Source organism: Xyrauchen texanus, chromosome 43 (genome assembly GCF_025860055.1).
Source record: "Xyrauchen texanus isolate HMW12.3.18 chromosome 43, RBS_HiC_50CHRs, whole genome shotgun sequence".
Classification (NCBI taxonomy): domain Eukaryota; kingdom Metazoa; phylum Chordata; class Actinopteri; order Cypriniformes; family Catostomidae; genus Xyrauchen; species Xyrauchen texanus.
This window is the reverse complement of record NC_068318.1, coordinates 2,488,914-2,512,975: the sequence shown is the minus strand read 5'-3', so window position 1 is coordinate 2,512,975 and position 24,062 is coordinate 2,488,914. Positions and strand designations below refer to the sequence as shown.

Here is a 24,062-nt window from a genome sequence, read left to right as displayed (position 1 = left end):
CGTGATCCTACGCACCCGGTCCCGTATTAGGCTAATCAAACCTCAGAGGCTTGATTAGCCTAATACTGCACCGGGTGCGTAGGATCATGACCCGGCCCCGCCCTCCGCCCTGCCACATCCAGCAACTCATTGTAAGAAGCTTGTGGAAAGCTACCCAAAACGTTGCCTGGCTGGACTTGAGTGGGGGCCACAGAAAGGCTGTTCCATATTGTAGGTCGCATCAAAGCGCAGTCAACGTGAAACAGTGCGCAACTGCAAAAGCCGCCGGGGTAGCGCACGTTGATGGAATAACTGTTTGCATAAATAAATTATATATATATACACACACACACACATATATATGAGGTCTGGGTAGCTCAATGGTAAAGAACAGGCTACCACCCCTGGAGTTCGAATCCCAATGTGTGCTGAGACCTCCAGCCAGGTCTCCTAAGCAACCTGGGGTAACCTCGTTGTGATAGCTATAATGTGGTTCGCTCTCTATGGGGTGCATTGTGAGTTGTGCATGGATGTCACGGTGTATGGCATGAAGCCTATATCTCCATGGTAACATGCTCATCAAGCCACGTGATAAGATGTGCGGGTTGATGGTTTTAGATGCGGAGGCAGCTGAGATTCATCCTCTGCCTCCCGGATTGAGGTGAGTCACTACGCCACCACTAGGACTTAGAGCACATTGGGAATAATATATATATATATATATATATATATATATATATATATATATATATATATATATATATATATATATATATATATACACACACACATATATATACACACACACACACACACAGTACAAATTTTGTATTACAAATAGTGTTCAAACCTCCTTAACTTTTCTGATTCGTTTGTCCTGGCACAGACTCAATAAAATATAAAACGAATCGGTTACCTAACGTAACCTCGGTTCTCTCTAGATGAGGGAACGAGTATTGCATAAGCTAGCTTACGCTACGGGAAAGATTCATCTTTTCTGAGATATTGAAGCCAAAAAATTATCCTTAATTTTGTATCATTTGTCAACGCAGTGCAGCAACTGCAGACCTTGAGCGGGCTAGCTAGCGAGCTCATTGGTTGCTCTGCGGCAACTGCTGCAGCCTATAGATCGAACTTGGGCTGAACTTAGCGTCCAATGAGAGGCGTCCACGCTTATTGCATCAAAGCCCGCCAAAATGGGCGTGGCTAGATTGCATATAAGCGTAGTTCGTGAGGCTGGAACCCTGGTTTTCATTGAATGAAGCGAAAGTCGCCGTGGGCGCGAAGCATCGCCGGCTACGCAACACTCGTTCCCTCATCTAGAGAGAACCGAGGTTACGTTAGGTAACCGATTCGTTCTCTTACGAGAGGTTCTCTCGTATTGCGTAAGCTAGCTTACGCTACGGGAACCTATTGTCAACGCCGTGCGTGCCAAGCATCCACTGCATGAGCCCCAGGGGTGGGGGGACCCGGGGGAGCCCTTGTGAGTGGGGAAATAATATTTGGCCGGCAAGAGTGCGGGCCAGTGTGTGTGTAATACATAAGCACATAGTGGGAAGGGAACGACAGAGCGGCGGTGCCGGTCTGTGTGGAATGAGTCCCATCAGTGCAGCTCACCAGGGGAGCTGTAGCATATTAAACCGCTAGTAGTTTTGCCTGCAGGGCGGGCACTTCCAGATTGTAAAATCTGACAAAGGTGGAGGGGGAAGCCCAGCCCGCTGCCACACATATGTCGTGAATGGAAATCCCGCTGGACCATGCCCACGATGAGGCCATGCCTCTATTGGAGTGAGCCCTAATGCCCAACGGGCATGGCAGGTCTTTTGACGCGTATGCGGCAGCAATAGCGTCCACTATTCATCTAGACAGTGTCTGTTTCGAGGCGGCGAGACCTTTGGTGCGCCCTCCGAACGAAACGAAAAGCTGCTCAGAGCATCTGAAAGAGGCGGAGCAAGGAGTATACAATCTCAGTGCTCTGACTGGGCAAAGGAGATTGGCGTCACGTTCGCTATCGGATGCTGGCAGCGCCGATAGGGAAATGACCTGTGCTCTGAAAGGAGTACCGATCACCTTGGGAACATAGCCGTGTCTAGGCTTTAAAATGACCTTGGAGTCACTTGGTCCAAACTCCATACACGCAGCGCTGACAGACAGCGCGTGAAGGTCTCCCACACATTTGACTGATGACAGGGCAGTCAGAAAAACGGTTTTGAGTGAAAGGTATTTCAAATCCACGGATTGAAGCGGTTCGAAAGGGGGGGCTTTCATAGTTTCGAGAACTATAGAAAGATCCCAGATAGGAACCGATGGGGGGCGCGGGGGGTTCATCCTTCTAGCTCCCTTGAGGAAGCGGATGACCAGCTCATTTTTTCCCAGTGACTGGCCGTGCAGGGGTTCAGCGAACGCCGCGACGGCCGCCACATACACTTTGAGCTTGGATGGGGATCTGCCCTTATCCAGCAGCTCTTGTAAAAACACGAGCAGTGACGACACCCCACATGTCCGTGGATCCAGGTCTCTGTCGGTGCACTATTTTGAAAACACAGACCATTTTGACGCATAGAGTCTTCTCGTGGAAGGGGCTCTAGCGTGTATGATGGTGTTTATTACCCCTTCTGGCAGAGCGACGGGTAGTCGTTGATCACCCACGCGTGCAGCGCTCTGGGTGGGGATGCCAGATCGTGCCGCGAGCTTAAGAGAGGAGATCTGCTCTCACTGGGATGGGCCATGGTGCTGTCAGTGACAGCTGCGTAAGCTCCGGGAACCATGTCTGATTCTCCCAACGCGGGGCTATGAGGAGCACCGAGTGACGCGTTTCCCTGATCCTCTGCATTACCTGTGGCAATAGCGAGACGGGAGGGAAGGCGTAAAGCGGGCGGTTGGGCCAGTCCTGGGCCAGCTGTCCTCGCTCGAGAAAAATATTGGGCAGTGAGAGTTCTCTTCTGATGCAAGAGGTCTATCTCTGCTCTGCCGAATATGCGCCATAACTTCTGGACTGTTTGAGCGTGCAGGGACCATTCCCCTGGAGGAATATTGTCTCTGGACAGTCTGTCTGGGCCATCGCTCAGGTGGCCTGGCACGCGCGTCGCCCTCAGCGAGCGCAGGTGGCACTGGGACCAACTCAGTATGCGTTTCGTCAGATGGAAGAGGTTCCTGGATCTGACACCGCCCTGACGGTTTAGGTAGGATACCACAGATCTGTTGTCCGAACGGACCAGGACGTGGTGACCCTGAATGACCGGGAGAAAGCGCACGCGCGCACTCGACCGCTATCATTTCCAGACATTTTATGTGAAGGAGCTTTTCCTGAACTGACCATAGGCCAAAAACCAGAGAGCCCTCGCAGACCGCGCCCCAACCCGTGTTGGACGCCGCCTGTTGAGATGACTTTTCGGCGAGATACAGCTCCCATCGCCACTCCCGCTGATAACATTCGGCCACTGTCCAGGGCTGCAGAGCTGAAATACAGGTCTGAGTCACCTTGATCGGCTGGCGGCCTGTGGCCCAAGCCCGGCGAGACGCCGGGTGTTTAGCCAATGCTGAAGCGGGCGCATGCGCAGTAAACCCAGCTGAAGTACTGCTGCGGCTGAGGCCATGTAACCTAGCACTCTCTGAAATGTTTTCAGAGGCGTGAGGCTGTTCATCTGAAAGGACGCGGCTAGTCGCTGAACACGGCGCACGCGCTGTGTAGATAAGCGTGCCGTCATTGCCACGGAGTCTAGTTCTATTCCAAGGAAGGAAATTGCCTGACTGGGCTGTAGTGAGCTCTTGGTCCAATTGACTGCAAGACCCAAACTGTTCAGATGGCTGAGGAGAAGTGTTCTGTGAGACAAGCTCCGTATGTGACTGTGCCATAATCAGCCAGTCCTCCAAATAGTTCAAAAGCCCTGACTCCGCAGGGGTGCGAGCGCATCCATGCACTTCGTGAAAGTACGGGGTGCTAAAGACAGGCCGAACGGAAGGACGGTGTATTGATAAACCTGGCCGTCGAAGGCGAATCTCAAGAATGGCCTGTGACGGGGATTTATCTGAATCTGAAAGTAGCCATCTTTCAGATCGAGAGAGATAAACCAGTCCCCCTGGCGAGTATGCGCGAGGAGTTTCCTGATGATGTAAGCATTTTGAACGGTCTTTTTGCAAGCACCTTGTTCAAACCCCTTGAGATCTAATATTGGTCTGAGGCCGCCGTCTTTCTTGGGAACAAGAAAATTACGGCTGTAAAACCCCGACTCGCTCAGCGAAGGCGGCACTTTCTCTATGGCCCTTTTGCACAGAAGGTTTGCTATTTCTGAACGAAGCATGCAGGCTGCTTCCGTGTTCACAATAGTTTCGAGCCACGCTCTGAAGTGGGGAGGGCGGCGATCGAACTGTAGCAAATAGCCCTGTTTTATTGTGCTTAACACCCATTTGGATATCCCTGGGATAGCTTCCCACGCTTTGAAGCGTAACGCTAGAGGGTGAATGGCCAAATCGCCCTGATTGCCGCTACACAGCCGCTGAACAGAATGTGTGAGCGCTTACTGTGCTTATGCATGACTGCTTGCAGACAGCAGGGACAGGCTGTTCTGTGAGTGAATTCCCGATTGAGGTGAATGGGGAAAGAGTCACATCTGTTAAGTGATGCGCAAGCATAGTCACGGGCACGGGACTTACATACAGAGAAGTGTTTGCTGGCCGTGTGACAGAGCGGGCAGAGAATGGGCGCCGCGACGTATTCGGTGAGCGCGTTTATTGACTCTAACACTCGAGCGGGTTGTGTCCGCTTTATGTGAGTGGGCTCTGATCAGGACACGGGAAGTGTAATGCTTGTGTGTAGAGGTGAACACTGGATTGTGGGCACATTTTCTACACATAAGGCTGGTTGTGCGACAGAGCGGCCAGAGAAGGGGCGTGCGCGCGGATTCGTGGGCGCGTTTATTGACTCTAACACTCGAGCGGGCTGTGTCCGCTTTATGTGAGTGGGCTGTGATAGGAACACGGGAAGTGTAATGCTTGTGTGTAGGGGTGAACACTGGATTGTGGTCACATTTTCTACACATAAGGCATGTTTGCTCTTTACAAGATTTCTTTGGGTCGCCGTGAAAACGGTGTTTGAGTGCAGGCAAGCGGGCAGTATCACCGGCTTGTTGGCTGCTGAATCCACCACTGTAGTAGCCTGAGAGAGGGGGACTGACAGGGGGCGAAGCTTTGACGGTGGTCCGGCCGTGGCGGGACTGAGCCTTCGTTATTTCAACAAGGCTAGGAGGACTTCGGTTGCTCAGGTTTCAGCGCAACCTTAGACCGAGGCCCGCAGGGGGGGCTGCGGTCTGAGCGCGATCGAGGGCGGCCGCCCTGTCGACGCTGAGAAGTCTGACTTTGTTGAGCTGGGCGCTGTGAAGAGGCTCGTGCAGGAGACTGGTCACGTGGGCGGCCTGCAGAGGAGCTAGCGCGACGCGGCAGGAAGTGGTTCATGGCTTGGGTAGCTTTCTGGACTTCTGAAAAGCGGTCAACAATGCCACTCACCGCGGAGCTGAAGAGACCGGTCGGAGAGAGCGGTGCGTTGAGGAACGTGGAGCGCTCTGCTTCTCCCATGTCGGCTAGCGTTAGCCACAGATGTCTCTCGGTCACAGTCAGCAAGGCCATGCACTTCCCTAGAGCTTGGGCTGCAGCTTTGGTGCAGCTTTTTTTTTCTTAGACATGGTTCGAATTACGTGGGAGCCAGTGGGAGCTGAGCTCCCATAGAGAGAGGATGAGCTCCCATGAAAGCAGTAAAATCATACACCTGTGGGGGTCTCTAAAAATCAACAGCACCATTATTTTAAATTACAAATAAAGCATTTTTTCCTTCAATATATTCCTTCAATGTTTATGTTAACCCTTTTGCATGTATGATCGATCAACACCGGTGTGATTAGAACGGTCAGTGCATCACGTGATCAACTGCTAAATTCAAACGTGCTTTCGCGCTTTGGCTGGCGCTGAGCCAGAGACAGACAGCTCAGTGCTGCTGTCATGTATCACAACCATAGACAGATCAACTGTTCTGTGTTTTCAACCACATAATGTTTATTTTAGGTTTCAGACATTTAAATACACATAAGTACTAGCAAAAAAATATTTTGAGTTTGTAAAATACACACTGATGTCTAGGGAAGTGGCAATAATAATCCTTTCCATTAACGTTACGTTACAATAAGACACGTTTTCATATCAGATACACATTGCGTAAGTAGCTTTACATTTTACTCTATTCTTCTCCAGTTCACCGGCCACTTACTTTCATGTATTTCGTGAGAAGTTGAGGAATTGACGTGTTGTAAAATAACATGGCGCTTCCATCGCACATACAGCTCAACTAACTTAACGCGATCGTTATAAAGGCGTTTAAACAACAAAACACATCCACTTGCACATATTTGACAATCGGAATATCAGTGTTTCATGTTATAGCTAATACATTTGTGAATATTTTGTATAAAAAAGGAAAAATGACATAAAAGCAGATCATCATTCATTCAGCTCTGTGTTGTGGTTGCGCTGTGTAACCTGACAAGCAATGATGCGTCACCATGGAAACATTAAAGTGACAGGTTCTAAATAACGGTCACCTAGAATAACTCACGCTGGGGGATCAGTTAGAATATTTTAGAAATAGTGTAAAGTTCAGAACCAGCAACCATGCCACCAAAAATAAAAAGACTGCTACCAACATCAGGTACAACTTTGGCAAAATTCGGGTTTATTTAAAAAAAACAAAAAACATCATCAGAGGACAGTCTACTCGTTTCTCTACTCCTGTATTAATAAACATTGAAATCAAAAGAATCAAGTGCAGTGTTAAGCAATTATTTATCACACACACCACGCCTGCTTATAGGCTACTTTTTTTTTTTTTTAAGAGACCCCCACAAAGATGAAATCATAATTCTTAGATCTGTAACAGCCTCTGGGTGCGTGCCTTTCTCATCCCACTCCCGAAGAAGGTCCGCTTGGAGGATCTGTAAGACGGCCATGGAGTGCAGAGCAGATGCGGCTTGGCCGGCGGCGGAATAGGCGCGGCCAACATAGGCGGAAGTCGCTCTGCAGGCCTTAGACGGGAGCACTGGCTTAGACCACCATCTCGCGGAGGGCGGGCAAAGGTGTGCTGCTACCGAATCCTCGACCGGGGGGATGGAGGAGTAGCCCTTGAGTGTGGAATTCCAGCAGGAAGGGAGCGGCCTGGGCCGCGGGTGTTGCGCGGCGACGGCTCTGAAGAAAGCAGCCGTCGAGTCTGTTGGGAGCCTGCTCAGGGGGCGGTGACCACTCGAGCCCGAGGCGGTCAACGGCCTGTGTGAGGAGGCGTGTTAGTTCCCCTTCGACTCCGGCGCGGGTCCTGCTGGATTCCTGGGCCGAGGAGGCGGCGTGGGAGCCTGACCACTCCTCGCTGTCCGAAGCCATGATGGAACAGCCCTTATCCTCCGCCTCGTCCTCCGAGATGGCAGCAGTGCGGCCGCTGGGCGGCAACTGCGCATCCCGGGGGGGCGGGGAGGGTGAGAGCGATGCTGCGGAACGGAAGGCGGCGCGGCGGCTTCGGTTCTGAGCGCTTCGAGTCAAGCCCGCAGGGTCGACATCGGAAGCTCCTCGCAGACGTCGCATCCGCCTTCAGCGAGGGCGAGCTCTGTATGCCCCAGTCTCAGGCACAGAGCGCAGATGATGTGGCGGTATACCGGCGCTGAGAGGGGCACGGCATGAAGCGCAAGTGGTGCGAGGCATCTTAACTCTTTCCCCGCCAAACACGGAATTTTCCGTGTTTTATGAAAAAACGCTTCCCGCCAAACACGGAATTTTCCGGGTTTCCGTGTTTTAGGTGTTATACGGTAAGGAAGACCCCTCCGCATGTTTTGAAAGAGTACGCAACTCTTTGATCAAAGAAACAGACTGCGATAGTCTCAAACATGAAGAAATGGAGTATTGAGAAGCTCAAAATATCAGACATAAACATGCCTTTTTATCAGCTTTTTGTCTGAAATGTTGTTTTTTGACAAAACCGACCTCTGTTCAAGTCGCAATAAAAAAAGAACAAATGAAGATAAAAAAAAAAATCGTTTTTTTTTTTGCCTAAAAGCAGAGGCTCAGATCTTTATTGTGATATATAGCATCTTCATATATTCATGGAAGAAAATATTCTGCGGGCCATTAAAATTTAGCGAAAATCATCAAAAACCCTGGCGGTGGCTGGCAACTTTTTTTTAAAAACGCTGGCGGGGAAAGAGTTAAAAAAGACGCTCGTTACTCTTTTGTGAAGTTCGTTAAGAACTAGCTTGCTCTTAAAAATGATACGTCGCCGGATGGCGTAGCTCGCAGGATGGCTGAAGGTGGCGGAGACGGCCGGCTTTTTCGAGCGCTGTCCAAGCTTGCTAGATGCCCCTCGAACGGCGACGCGGCTTCCAGTTCAGAGATGCGAAGAGATGAAAATCAGGGTTCCAGCGTACGAACTACGCTTATATGCACTCTAGCCACGCCCATTTTGGCGGGCTTTGATGCAGTAAGCGCGCGGACGCCTCTCATTGGACGCGAGTTCGCCCAAGTTTGTCTATAGGCTGCAGCAGTTGCCGCAGAGAAACCAATGAGCTCGCTAGCTAGCCCGCTCAAGGTCTGCAGTTGCTGTACAGCGTTGACAAATGATACAAAATTAAGGATAATTTTTTGGCTTCAATATCTCAGAAAAGATGAATCTTTCCCGTAGCGTAAGCTAGCTTACGCAATACGAGAGAAACTCTCGTAAGAGAACAAAGGTTAAACAAACTGCCTCTACAATAACATGCTTAAATGTGTTGCATAGACTGTTATGTAGAAGAATTTCACAGCTACTCCTAGACTTTACTATGTATCAATGTATATTGTAATAAGAGAAAAGCTTAGTGTACTATGACATGGAATGTATTAACAAAATAATTTTATGAGATTGAGGTAGTTCTACAACTGATGTAAATCTAATCTTGACAGTATCTTAGCTTGACAACCGTAAAATATCAGATGAATTTCTACATTTATATCTCCTCATATACCTTAGTTCCTTGTAGAAACAGAATAGGCATAGCTGATAATATTGTTGTGTGTTTCCCCAGTAACTCTGAAATAGACTGGTGAAAACAGCAGCCATAGCTTCTTCAGTCACTCAAGATCGTTTCGTATGAATCTGTGAAAAGTCTGAGGTTCCTCCTGCGATGATGCCGTGGGGATCATTTCACTTTCTATCGGTTCCAGCATCCAGGATAAACACGCATACACACCCAAACAAAATAAGATCTAAAGCAAAACCAATAAATCTTGTGTACACTGTTCTGTTGTAAACAAACAGAGCTGTGCTCTCGGTCCTCTCATAAATGTGCATAGGAGAGCTCGCCCGAAGTGAAGATTTACACTGGAAAAAGTACTTTTATATTGACCTATTTCTCACCCCAAGTGATTGTGCCACTATTGAAGACATGGATTTAACCACTTGAGTCATATGGATTACTTCTATGCTGGCATTTGTGCTTTCTGGAGCTTCAAAATTTTGGTCACCATTATTTTGCATTGTATGGACCAACAGAGCTGATATTATTCAAACTATTTTTGTGTTCTGCAGAAGAAAGTAAGTCATAAAATTCTGGAATGGCATGAGTGAGAGTAAATGATGAGAGAATTTTCATTTTTGGGTGAACTATTCTTTTAATTAATTAAACTAGATACTTACGGATTTTGTGATCAGGGGTCAATAGTGTTTTTAACAGCCCGATCTTTTAATATCTGTTCCGTTGCAAAGCTTAAATCATATTGTGATTTCACAAACAATACACGCTGATATGAGCCAAAAACACAAACATGCTAAAATGAGCCGAAGACATAAAATCCATGCTTAAATGTGCATAACACACAATATAAAATACAATGTCACACACACATAATCCTGCACTGACGCAATCAGGAACTGTTCAGCCCTCTTTCCTAATGTTGGGGTGCTTCAACAGAGGGTAAAGGAGAGATGCTGGTCTTTACAGCTGTGACAGCTCACATCTTCCATGTCTGTTTACACATAGGATGGGATGCGGTTTACTTACACCTTTAAGACCCATCAGAAGCCTCCATCAACCAGTTGGTTCGGCAGTGAACAGAACCAACACACACAAGCAGTTAACAGTACAGGCCAAGGATAAACAGCTATCACCTATTGTTTTTCAGGATTACAGGGCAAACAATGTCAGGTTAATGAAGGTTACTTTTAATACATGATTGCCTTGCTGATCATGACAGTAATTATGTTATAATATACAACAGTTAGTTCCGGTCCTCGAATCTGATTGGGCGAGAGATGTTCCATGAGCACTGATGGTTTGACACCATCAGCACTTGGACGCTTCAATGTGTGTATCACTCCACTTGTGTTCGTCGTCCTAAACTAAAGTGTAAGAGCAGTGCATATGTGTTAAGAGCTAATGTAGGCTATGTGTCTCTTTTTACATAATTTTTTTTTTACATTACATATGTTAGCCAGCAGGTGGTGGCAAAAGATCACAAAAATGACGTGAAGTAAATTTTTTTATTAATTGTTTACATAGAACAGCGCTCCATGATCACTTGTATTACTACTACATAACTAAAGCTAGGAAATAGCTTTAAACAGCTTTAAACAAACAACTTCAGCATTAAGGCACATCACAACTGAGAGACACCACAGACTGATTAATTACAGAACTCAAGGTGCTAACCTCTTACCAGAGTTTCCACATTGGATACAGTCAGGTCCATAAATATTGGGACATCGACACAATTGGTCCCTTAAAAAGTGGGAGGCAAATATACAAACTGTTGTAATTCCTACACCGTTCACCTGATTTGGATGTAAATACACTCAAATTAAAGCTGAAAATCTGCAGTTAAAGCACATCTTGTTCGTTTAATTTCAAATCCATTGTGGTGGTGTATAGAGCCAAAAAGATTAGAATTGTGTCAATGTCCCAATATTTATGGACCTGAATGTACATACTGTATAAAATGGAGGAGGACATCGCAGTTTCTATAGGGAATGACTCTTGCACATCAGCTACCGCAAAATAGAGAGGAATACCTCCGCTTGGACAGATATTTTAACATGGAGAAATCTGACCTTCAGAAAGCTGACAGCATCTCTGCTTGGGTGTGGCAACAGGTGAATGCACACGCTCTCTCTCTCTCTCTCTCTCTCAAACACACACACATCCAGCTCCAGCTACAGCAAGCATTGTCTTGTTTTAGTCAAACGGTTTAGCCGGCATGATAATAGTCATATATTCTTTAAACTAATTGTCCTAATGAAATCTTTGCAAAATTGTTAGGAGAAACCAAATGTCAACGAATAACAAACCTACAGTGTATAACTCACTTCTGAGATAAATGTTTCATGAGTTTCAGCATTAGTTTCACTTATTTGGACCTGACAGTTCCTGCTTTAGTTCTGCTTAATGTGTGCTGGTATTTGTTTTCTTCAAAATAAGAAAAAAAGTGTAGATTAAATTTACATTAAATGGCACAATTTCCCACATTATCATCAAGAAACCTGGTCTGTATCTCCAAATTTTCTGGCCTATTCAATGCACCTGAGCCCAACTGGTTAAAGATCGATCTTATTTGGTATTTGTTGGATTTTCATTTCTAAAACAACATACAGTATACAGAATAATGCTATAATAATATGATTGATTGATTTATTTTCGAGCTGACTTGATCATTTTATGGGGTAGCTGACACAAAATACTTTTGGGAAGTTGGCATGTCCTGTGGTATGACATGCCATTCTCCATCTAACTCTTTTTGAAACAGCGTTTTCTGATTTTGTATAATTGCTATGCATGCATCTTTTTTTTTATGTTGACCGTATACAATACCTGCAAATGCTGACTTTACTGCTTAAATTCTAACCTAAAATCTTGAATTGTCATTCTTTTACTTAATCATTTGACCTCATTAATCATTCTAAAGAACAGCCTGGCAACATGGCTTAAACTTTGTGGGTAAAACAGGAATGTTAGTGTGTACAGACTCATTTTACAAGCATTTTTGTTCATATAATTTCCAAATATTTACAAAAATTTGGTAAATCTTTGGCTGTCTTCAAAAAATGGCATTATATCAGCAAATATTAAAGCAGCAAATGTTGTTTTATACATGTACAGGGGATTAAGGTATAATACATTTTCCCCCCTACAAGCACACCCCACCCCAGCCTGCCCAACCTCAAAATATGATTCCTCATGACATGACTACTTTAATGATTTTGAACGCAGCTTATCAGAATTTACAGTCAGTACTATCCATTTAATAATATACTTTTACTGTTTTGAGTCTCTTATTTTAAACTCAAGTTAAACTTCAGAAAAAAATTTAATAAAATAGGTTACACTTTCTATTTTAAATATATTTCATTTAATGGACTATTCAAAAATAGGCATCACTTAATGGTTGTCATATAAAAACATTTATTATTATTTTGTATTTTTTTTTTACTGAACTTTCAGCAAAATAACTATATTGTGATAGCACTACTGTGATACTAAATTACTTACACTAGGATACACGATTTTAATCTAATACAAATATTTGTTGGTACCTTTATGAGCAGCAGGCATGTGCATCATAGACATGTGGTCTGGACTGATCGGGATGGGAACGTTGGCCTCAGTAGGGATGTTTTGGAACAGCTTACTACTGCCGTGATCCATGCAGTCCATGTAAGGCTCAGCATGTGTGCTGTCCATGTAGTACATGATGTAGAAGTTACACATCTCGTCATCTGAGGTGCCACTGTGAGGGAGGAAACAAATAATGAACAAATTATTTCCACAAAATAAAGCTGTGACTGCAAGAACAACCAACTAAGAGCAGAACTAGTCTCAGCCTCAGATGGCACACCCACAGACCACCACACTGCACACAAAAATGGCAAGAGATTTTCAAATGGCAAACTTGGCTGGCTTTACACAATTTCAGGGAGTTAGGATTTGATATCAGTCAGCTGGGTAACAGTTGATTTTAAGTTTATTGACAAAGTTTAATTTCCCAGGATTCTTTAATGAGGAACAACTACTTGCCGAATTTGAAAAAAAATTTGTATAACATTTTTTAAATGTAGTAAAGTTTGTGCCACTGACTCTTTGAAAGTTATTCAGGGGGGGAATTCACTGAGAATAAACTGATCCCACCGATAGCATTACTCAACCACCACAATCTAGTCACCTAAACTGGCTCTTTAAAATATGAAAGTGGGCTTATTTGCATGAACAGAAAATGTAAATGCTCATAATAAAAATTACAATGACAATTTATTTCAATTTACACTATGTAACTTTTGGCCCTCAAGTCAGTCGGGCTTTGGCTCTGCACTTCTGCCCAAATTAATCTGATGGTTTGAGGAGTACTGGGTGTAACCATGGTTACAGGTGATCAATTTATCAGAGTGAATGTTGCTAATAATGACAAAACTTGCCCCCTCCTCACAAAAACATATATTTAATAAATAACGAAAGGAAGAAAAAGATAGATATCTGAAAAAAATCGGACTAATTATAATCAGAAGAATCAGAATTAGCTTTATTGCCAAGTGTTCTCACATACACAAGGATATTAATGATTAATGATAGGAGAAACAAGTGCACACAGGACAATATAAAATAAGGTAAGAGTATAAATTGACACAAATAATAAGACATATATCATAGAATGGCATATGTACATGTTCAAGGTAGGGGTGTGTACAGTTATTTAATAAAATCTGAGTGGATTTAAATACAGTGGATATAAAAAGTCTACACACCCATGTTAAAATGCCAGGTTTTTTGAATGAGACAAAGATAAATCATGTCAGAACTTTTTCCACTTTAAATGTGACCTATAATGTGAACAATTCAATTGAAAACAAACTGAAATCTTCGTGTGGAGAAAATGAAAAACCTTACAATAATCTGGTTGCATAAGTGTGCACACCCTCTTAAACTGGGGATGTGGCTGTGTTCAGAATTAACCAATCACATTTAAACTCATGTTAACCCTCTGGGGTCTGAGGGTGTTGTGGGCCCTGGAGAAGTTTTGACATGCCTTGACATTTGTGCTTTTTTCAGATGCTTAAAAACATATTAATGGCTTAAGTCTGATAACACTGTATTCAGCACAAACTGGACTACAATAATATGTGAGCAACATGTATTTACAACCGGGCCTTATACAAACTCCCTTTCAAAATGCTCACGCAAAAAACACATCTTAACTTGCGTCTGGCATTTAGATTGGTTCGCAGCGGTAGACCTGAAGGACGCGTACTTTCACATCTCAATTCTGCCTCGACACAGACCCTTCCTAAGGTTCGCGTTCGACGGCCAGGCATATCAGTACAAAGTCCTCCCCTTCGGCATGTCTCTGTCACCTCGCGTCTTCACGAAAGTTGCAGAGGCAGCTCTTGCCCCACTCTGAGAAGCTGGCATCCACATACTCAATTACCTTGATGACTGGCTCTTACTGGCCCACTCCCGAGAGTTACTATGCACTCACAGAGACCAGGTGCTCAGGCACCTCAGCCGCTTGGGGCTTCAGGTCAAGTGAGAAAAGAGCAAACTCACCCCGGAACAGAATATCTCTTGTCTCGGCATGGATTTAGACTCAGTCTTAATGTTAGCAAGTCTCACCAACGAGCGGGCACAGTCAGTGCTGAACTGCCTCGCCACCTTCAGGCCAGGCACATGGTCCCTTTAAAACTTTTCCCCAGGAGCCTCTGGAAATGTTTTAAAGGGACCATGCGCCTGGAAGTGGTGCTTGTTCGCGAATTGGTGTTCTTCCCAGGCTGAAGACCCACAGAGGTGTCCAGTTAGGTCAGTGCTCCTATTCCTGCAGGAGAGGTTGGAGGGGAGGCTGTCCCCGTCCACCTTGAAGGTGTATGTTGCTGCTATTGTGGCCCACCACGACACAGTAGACGGCAAGTCTTTGGGTAAGCACAACTTAATCATCAGGTTCCTAAGAGGTGCCTCTTAAAATCCCTCCCGGCCAAGCCTGTTCCCCTCCTGGGATCTCTCAGTGCCTCACAGGCCTTCAGAGACCCCCCTTCGAGCCGCTAGAATCAGTTGGACTCAGGACCCTCTCTCTAAAGACTGCCCTGCTGATCACGCTCGCCTCCATCAAGAGGGTCGGGGACCTGCAAGCGTTCTCTGTTAGCGACACTTGCCTGGAGTTCGGTCCGGCAGACACGCATGTGTCTTAGACCGCGACCGGGCTACGTGCCCAAGGTTCCTACCACACCCTTCAGAGACCAGGTAGAGACCCTGCAAGCGCTGCCCCGGGAGGAGGCAGACCCAGCCCCTTCATTGCTGTGTGTAGTACGTGCTTTGCGTATCTACTTGGACCGCATGCAGAGCTTTAGACATTCTGAGCAGCTCTTTGTCTGCTTTGGTGGACAGCGTAAAGGGAACGCTGTCTCCAAACAGAGGCTTTCCCAATGGGTGGTGGACGCCATTTCATTGGCCTATCACACCCAGGCTGTGCCCCCCCCCCTTGCGGGTCCGAGCACACTCAACAAGGAGTGTTGTGTCCTCGTGGGCACTGGCCAGGGGCACCTCTCTGCCAGACATATGTAGAGCAGCGGGTTGGGCAACACCTAATACCTTTGCGAAATTTTACAATCTCAGGGTTGAGTCAGTATTGTCCTGTGTTTTCTCAGGTCTGAGCCGGTAGAACTCGGTAACACGCTGATGAACTGACAGGGTGGATTGTTTGCACCTAGCGCCCTTTCCCTCGGTCGAGGTAAAACTGTGCGCTTTCTCTCCCAGGATATTTTTGCAAAAACAAACATCAAGTCTCCCAAAAGCACGTGGGAAAATGTGTTATGGTCTGATGAAACCAAGGTTGAACTTTTTGGCCATAATACCAAAAGGTATGTTTGGTGCAAAAACAACACTGCACATCACCCAAAGAACACTATACCCACAGTGAAGCATGGTCGTGGCAGCATCATGCTTTGGGGCTGTTTTTCTTCAGCTGGAACCGAGGCCTTAGTCAGGGTGGAGGGAATTATGAACAGTTTTAAATACCAGACAATTTTGGCACAAAACCTTCAGGCGTCCATTAGAAAGCTGAAGATGAAGTTCACATTTCAGCACGACAATGACCCAAAGCACACATCCAAATCCACAAAAGCATGGCTTCACCAGAAGAAGATTAATGTTTTGGAATGGCCCAGCCAGAGCCCAGACCTGAATCCAATTGAACATCTGTGGGGTGATCTGAAGAGGGCTGTGCACAGGAGATGTCCTCCCAATCTGACAGATTTGGAGCGCTTTTGCAAAGAAGAGTGGGCAAATATTGCCACGTCAAGATGTGCCATGCTAATAGACTCCAACCCAAAAAGACTGAGTGCTGTAATAAAATCAAAAGGTGCTTCAACAAAGTATTAGTTTAAGGGTGTGCACTCTTATGCAACCAGGTTATTGTGAGGTTTTTTTATTTTTTATTTTTCCCCCTCAAAGATTTCAGTTTGTTTTTCAATTGAATTGTTCATGTTATAGGTCACATTAAAGGTGTAAAACGTTCTGACATGATTTATCTTTGTCTCATTCTTTTGCATCACAAGAACCTGGCATTTTAAGAGGGGTGTGTAGACTTTTATATCCAGTGTATATTCATGAGATATTTATTTACATTACTGCACAATGGGAGAGTTCTGAGGCAGTTTAACTGTTCATGTGGAAAATGGCTTGAGGGTAGAAACTGTTCTTGTGTCTGGATGTCCTGGTACTCAGTGCTCTGTAGCGCCGGTCAGAGGGCAACAGTTCAAAGCGGGAGTGGGCAAGGTGTGTAGAGTCCAGAGTGATTCTACCTGCACCTGTCCTTTCCTCACAGGGAGGCACTAATAATCCTCTCAGCAGTCCTGTCTGTCCATTGTAGTTTCACTCTGTCTGATTTGGTGGCTGAACCAAACCAGATAGTTATAGATGTACACAGGAAAGTCTCAATGACGGCCGAGCAGAACTGTGTCAGTAGCTCCTGTGGCAGGTTGAGCTGCCTCAGCTGCCGAAGGAAGTACAACCTCTGCTGAGTCTTCTTCACAATGGAGTCTATGTCACCGTCACGGATGACCGTTGTGTCATCTGCAAACTTCAGGAGCTTAACAATGGGGTCTTTTGCAATGCAGTCATTTGTGTACAGAAGAGCAGTGGAGAGAGAACTCCCTGAGGAGTGCTAGTGCTAAAAGTGAGGGTCTTCATGACCACAGACGTGAGAGCGGCAGGTCTGTAGACATTTAGTCCTGTGATTTTGGCATTTTTGGGGACTGGAATGATGGTGAAGTATTTAAAGCAGCAGGGAACTTCACACTGCTCCAGTGATCTACTGAAGATATGTGTGAAGTTGGGGGCCAGTTGGTCAGAGCAGACTTTCAGACAGGCAGGTGAAACACCATCTGGGCCAGAAGATTTCCTAGTCTATTGTTTCTGAAAGACTCAGCACACATCCTTCTCACAGATCATAAGTGCAGATTGAGTAGCAGGAGGGGGTTCCAGGAAGGGTGTGTGTGTGTGTGTGTGTGTGTGTGTGTGTGTGTGTGTGAAGTGAAGAGCAGGGGAAGGGTGTGAGACTGGGCTTTTCAAACCTGCAGTAAAACACATTCAGTTCATCAGCCATTAGTTGACTCTCTACAGAGCAAGGGGGAGGTATCATAAGCTTAGTAATGCTTTTTTGGCCTTTCCACACAGATGCAGGTCACTGGGTGAAAACAGTTTTTTCAGCTTTTCAGAGTAGCTTATTTTAGCCACTCTGATTTCCTTAGTCAATGTGTTCTTGGCCTGGTTTTACAATATTTTATCCCCACTTCTGTAAGCATCCTCTTTGATATGACAAAGCTGTCTGAGTTTTCCTGTAAACCATGGCTTATCATTATTGAATGATAAAAATGTCTAAGTAGGAATGCACATATCCTCACATGAAACTGATATATGATGTCACAGTATCTGTGAGCTCGTCCAGGTCTGTGTATGAAAGTGATTCAACTGACTAGTACATTTTTTTGAGTTTTGATTAGTATCAAACAAACACGTTTTGTTCTTAGAATAGCAACTTAAATAATTACTTGCTCCTCAACATCACGTATAAAATCAAACTGAGGTCGGTCAATTTACATGTCAGTCAGATGGTCTCTTGCTGTGCAGTTCTTGCTGAGGAAAGCCAGACATTATACTAATCTAACTCCAAAATACAAAGTAGCAACAACTACTTAAAAACCACACTATGTGCTCTGTGGTGTTTTTAATTTTTAATTTTATTGTCTATATGTCTCTGACTTCATTTCCAAAGCTGCGTTCTAATATCACGTCTCTATCAAGTGTTTGTGTGGGAGAGGCCGCTTCCTGAAAGATGTGTCAATGCATTATTGAGTGCTTTCCCTATCACCATGGTAACAGAAATGACAAGGCAGGTGCACAAATATGCCCACGCAGTCAAGCTGAAATGAGATATGATGAAACACAGAGAAAGCGAAGAGCAGGCCAGTGATGTGTATAATCAACAATTTTTCAAACACCACACAAACAGTCTCAAGGAGAGGCATAACAGCCGTTTGTCACACACTTTGTGGATGTGAATTTCAGAAGAGAACTACAACAGTGTGCAAAAAGCGCAAAAGAGAAATTCTGAAAAAATCAACAGCATGCATAAACCAGAATCGCTTATACAACACACTTACTACCTCAGTAACAAACAAGGGGGACAAATAAAACAAAAACAAAATGTTAATAAGCTGCATTATGAAACAATGTGTTAATAAGCTGCATTATGAAACAGTGGGAGTCTAACTAAATGGAAAATTTTATAATTATCGGCAAGATTGTGAACTTACCCGATTCGAGTCTTAATGGTTCTTCCTTCTCCTGTGAACACACAACGAGCAGCCAGTATGTCTCCATTTTTAATGTCAATGGTGTTGGAAGCTGGATAAAAAGCCTGCAATCAAGGAAAGTAATTTTATTTACCGTCATTTCTAATCAGCATGGAAGAGACAAAAAATATGAAAATGTCTGCAGATACAGTGAGGATAATAAGTATTTGAACACCCTGCTATTTTGCAAGTTCTCCCACTTAGAAATCATGGAGGGGTCTGAAATTGTCATCGTAGGTGCATGTCCATTGTGAGAGACATAATCTAAAAAAAAAAATCCAGAAATCACAATATATGATTTTTTAACTATTTATTTATATGATACAGCTGCAAATAAGTATTTGAACACCTGAGAAAATCAATGTTAATATTTGGTACAGTAGCCTTTGTTTGCAATTACAGAGGTCAAACGTTTCCTGTAGTTTTTCACCAGGTTTGCACACACTGCAGGAGGGATTTTGGCCCACTCCTCCACACAGATCTTCTCTAGATCAGTCAGGTTTCTGGGCTGTCGCTGAGAAACACGGAGTTTGAGCTCCCTCCAAAGATTCTCTATTGGGTTTAGGTCTGGAGACTGGCTAGGCCACGCCAGAACCTTGATATGCTTCTTACAGAGCCACTCCTTGGTTATCCTGGCTGTGTGCTTCGGGTCATTGTCATGTTGGAAGACCCAGCCTCGACCCATCTTCAATGCTCTAACTGAGGGAAGGAGGTTGTTCCCCAAAATCTCGCAATACATGGCCCCGGTCATCCTCTCCTTAATACAGTGCAGTCGCCCTGTCCCATGTGCAGAAAAACACCCCCAAAGCATGATGCTACCACCCCCATGCTTCACAGTAGGGATGGTGTTCTTGGGCTGGTACTCGTCATTCTTCATCCTCCAAACACGGTTAGTGGAATTATGACCAAAAAGTGCTATTTTTGTCTCATCTGACCACATGACTTTCTCCCATGACTCCTCTGGATCATCCAAATGGTCATTGGCAAACTTAAGACGGGCCTTGACATGTGCTGGTTTAAGCAGGGGAACCTTCCGTGCCATGCATGATTTCAAACCATGACGTCTTAGTGTATTACCAACAGTAACCTTGGAAACGGTGGTCCCAGCTCTTTTCAGGTCATTGACCAGCTCCTCCCGTGTAGTTCTGGGCTGATTTCTCACCTTTCTTAGGATCATTGAGACCCCACGAGGTGAGATCTTGCATGGAGCCCCAGTCCGAGGGAGTCAAGTTTAGCTTCTTCCATTTTCTAATGATTGCTCCAACAGTGGACCTTTTTTCACCAAGCTGCTTGGCAATTTCCCCGTAGCCCTTTCCAGCCTTATGGAAGTGTACAATTTTGTCTCTAGTGTCTTTGGACAGCTCTTTGGTCTTGGCCATGTTAGTAGTTGGATTCTTACTGATTGTATGGGGTGGACAGGTGTCTTTATGCAGCTAACGACCTCAAACAGGTGCATCTAATTTAGGATAATAAATGCAGTGGAGGTGGACATTTTAAAGGCAGACTAACAGGTCTTTGAGGGTCAGAATTCTAGCTGATAGACAGGTGTTCAAATACTTATTTGCAGCTGTATCATACAAATAAATAGTTAAAAAATCATACATTGTGATTTCTGGATTTTTTTTTTAGATTATGTCTCTCACAGTGGACATGCACCTACGATGACAATTTCAGACCCCTCCATGATTTCCAAGTGGGAGAACTTGCAAAATAGCAGGGTGTTCAAATAATTATTTTCCTCACTGTACATAACAACAAATACAAACACATCCATGAACTAATAATAAACGAGTAGATGATGCTTAACATGTACATGGATGTTTTTTTATCAACATAAAATATTTTTGTTTTAATGCATATGCATAACACAATGTGTATATCTTAGGTCCTGTAACAGGTGACTATTTCTGGATCTGCGGCATGACATTTCAAAAAATTAAATACTTGTGTAAAATAAAATGTAGTCTCTCAATTAATATGAAGAGCCCTATTTTAAGAGCACTACGTCTTAAATGCAGCACTATGCAATATGTTATCACAAAGTTAGTGGGCGTGGCCATGAAGATTTTTTTCTCTTGATTTTCTCCCCTTTTTCTCCCCAATTTAGAATGTCCAATTCCTAATGCGCTCCAAGTCCTCGTGGTGACCCGCCTCAACCAGGGTGGCGGAGGATGAATCTCAGTTGCCTCTGCGTCTGAGACCATCAATAAAAATTATGTGCGCAAACAGCTGATGCACTGTGTGAGGTACAATTTAATTCTGAGGTTCTTCTCTGGTTATTGCACCATTTGCATCCTATAATATGCTCCATTCCCTGTCAAGCATTGTCGAAATAATTGAAGACAGCCTATTTCATTCAAGGATTTAGTAGTGTAAATGAGCGGTAAGCAATACAGTCTTGACAGTGTTCTAGGACACAGCTCTTTGCTTTGCTGCTCTCCCATTGTTTATGGTTTGGTAATGTATTTTTTATATATACAGTCTCCTGTATATGTTTCTCTGTTTATTGTTTAATGTTTAATTTCTCTAAAACATCCTTGAGCTTCGGAAAGGCGCTATACAAAATAAACGTATTACTGTTATTAATCATATTGATATACTGACACAAATTCTGGCTAGTATTAAAAGTGATCAATAGCTCTTTGATATCCTCAGCTGGTGGAATCCCCAAACTGCAAATGCAGGAGTTTAGACTTTGCCCTGAGAATAGACATGTTTAATATTTCACAGGAAATTAGCAAATTGTGCCACTTCAATAACATACAATGCACCCATAGATAGTGCAAGCAATCCCACCAACCTGTGTGTTACGCTGGCAAGAAAATTCAAATTAGCATTCTTGTGAAAACTCTATTGGACACAGCGCATGATCATTGGGCATAGCCAAAAGTGGCCACGAAAACATATGTGTGTATTTGTGTGTTTTGGGTTAAGTTTGTCATTAAATATTATTTATATTGTCAAGCCAGTTCTCGCCTCCTACTTTCCATTAATCCCTTTACACTGATACCGAAACCCGGGAAGGAGGAGGGATATGCCGTAGTGGAGCTCTTGCCGCTACCATCCACCCCAATGGCCGCCGACCGCGAGGGGAGAAGGGGCTCCAAGCCGACCGCTTGGAGCAGTCAGGGCCGCTGCCAGGGGTGGGGGAGACCCCTACCAGCCACTAAACACGGTGGGGTTAAGAGATGACCGCCAACCGCGAGTGGGGAGGGGCTCCCGGCTGTCTGCCTGGAGCGGGAGAACCACTGCCAAGACAACTTCTGTTCCCCGAGAATGCGGCAGGGCATTCCGTCTGCCAGGGGCCGGAAGACTGACTCTGATCTAACCGGGGAGGTGCGGCTGTCGTCCGTTAGAGGGTGGAGGAGTGACCGAGGACCAAGCTACGGCGTATCGGAGAACAGGCATGTAAGTGTTTTTTTTCTTTCTTTCTCCTCTCTCCCTCCCATTACCGCTCCGCATAGGCCTTTTCCCTCTGTTTAAATTTTACAGTGTTTTTTGTTGGGGGTACTGCACTGTTACTGGGAGCACCCCCTATTTTAATCATTATTATTTCCCTCCCCCTGTCCCCTCCCAGATTCAAGAAGGTGGGGATGACCTGCCAGCAGACACGGTAAGGCATGCCCTCCCCCAGGGAAAGGGGGGGGTATACGTCATGACGGGGATCCCCGGCCTGAGAGAACAATGAGGAATGTGACAGGGCGGAGGGCGGAGCCAGGTCGTGATTCTACACACCTGGCCCCTAATCAGGCTAATCAAGCCTCCGAGAGGGATAAGAGCCAACTGCGGATGGTAGTGTGACAGAGAGAGAGCACGTTTACGGGCAGTTTCCCTGTATGTGTTTGTGTGAGTCTTTTTATTTAATTAAATATGATTTATATTGATAAGCCAGTTCTTGCTTCCTCCTTTCCCTTAACCCCTTTACAAGAACATAATGATTAGTAATTCAACACAGCAGCCTGGTCTCCAGCAGAACTCCTCAAATCTGCAACCGACAGTAAATCAGTAAATTTTAATGTCCTTTATTAAATAAGTACCTCTATTTGTGGACTGTTCATAAATGTGAGTTTAGGGGAGGCTGTGACCTTTAATGGATGGGATTAAACTGCATGTCAGATAAATCTGAGAGGAGTTTCTGTCTGTAACGTGTATTAACCAGCTGCATGGCTTGATGGTAAAAATGTTTTGTAGACTGAATTAAATAAAACAAAATGCATTTTAAAATGAGATGCTATTGGAAAGACAAATTAATGATAAATAGATTTATTGATCATGATAGGGCCAAGCAAAATGACTCTGTAGCTGAAAGCACAGTGCATCATTTTCTACCCTAAAGCAAACAGCTAATTACAAACCCAACATTTATCTGAGTCAAATCTGGAAACTCCTACTTCAAAAAATCAACCCGAGTAACATAAAACTGTTAACTTTATGGACTGAGACAGCCCGCGGACGGGCCCTTAAATGTACAAAATAAAAGTAACAAAACAGCTGTGTGTTACATTGGTACACATGCCACATATCTTTGGAAAGCTACATTTCTTGATTTTCTATTGATATAAACCATTTTAAGATACAATCACAACAGCAGGTACGATCTATATCTTTGTCAGACCACCAACATATAAACAACCAATAACAAAATTTAGGCAACTCACCTATGAAGCCTCATAGTATTCCACTGATCCATAAATTCCCGACAAAAACGGTGTTGTTTCATTGTCAAATGTCCAAACGATCAAATCAAGTAAAATGTTTAGTCCAAATCACATTATTACATCAATAAATATCCACAGACTCTTGTTGCATCATTTCAAAGCACCTGGCAGCTGTACCTAATCTTTCACATATTATCGGTAATAACTTCAGTTCAGATATAAACATTTCCTATATCCGGTATCAAAATGGAAGCTGACCTTTCTGACCTTTCGATTGACACCTCATTTGACCCAATAGGAGCTTCCATGTCCTGTCCAAAGCCTTCAATACCCAACCACAGTCTGTGTCGAATGTAAGGGCATACCCACTTTCCTTTGTTTACTGATCAAACCAATTACATCGAAGAGTGGAAATGACTGACGCATCGTATAGCCAATGAAATTCTGAAAACAGTGATAGCTTTAGTGGGACGATTAGAGCATGGTTCTGTAATGTGTGTGCGCAAAATTGCCTTGCCATTACCCAGTGTTTTGTGCGT

General features: G+C 44.5%; 1 protein-coding gene across 3 annotated transcripts in view; it reads right to left on the bottom strand.

The window, feature by feature from the left end:
• pam (peptidylglycine alpha-amidating monooxygenase) overlaps positions 1 to 24,062 on the bottom strand; it is a 220,511-nt gene that overhangs the window by 99,845 nt on the left and 96,604 nt on the right. For all 3 annotated transcript variants that reach the window (XM_052116273.1, XM_052116275.1, XM_052116274.1), the window contains exons 12-13: positions 18,827 to 18,930; positions 12,566 to 12,759 (exon numbers count right to left, since the gene is read on the bottom strand). In XM_052116273.1, the coding sequence (XP_051972233.1) occupies positions 12,566 to 12,759; positions 18,827 to 18,930 (298 nt within the window). The remainder of the gene's footprint in view (positions 1 to 12,565; positions 12,760 to 18,826; positions 18,931 to 24,062) is intronic.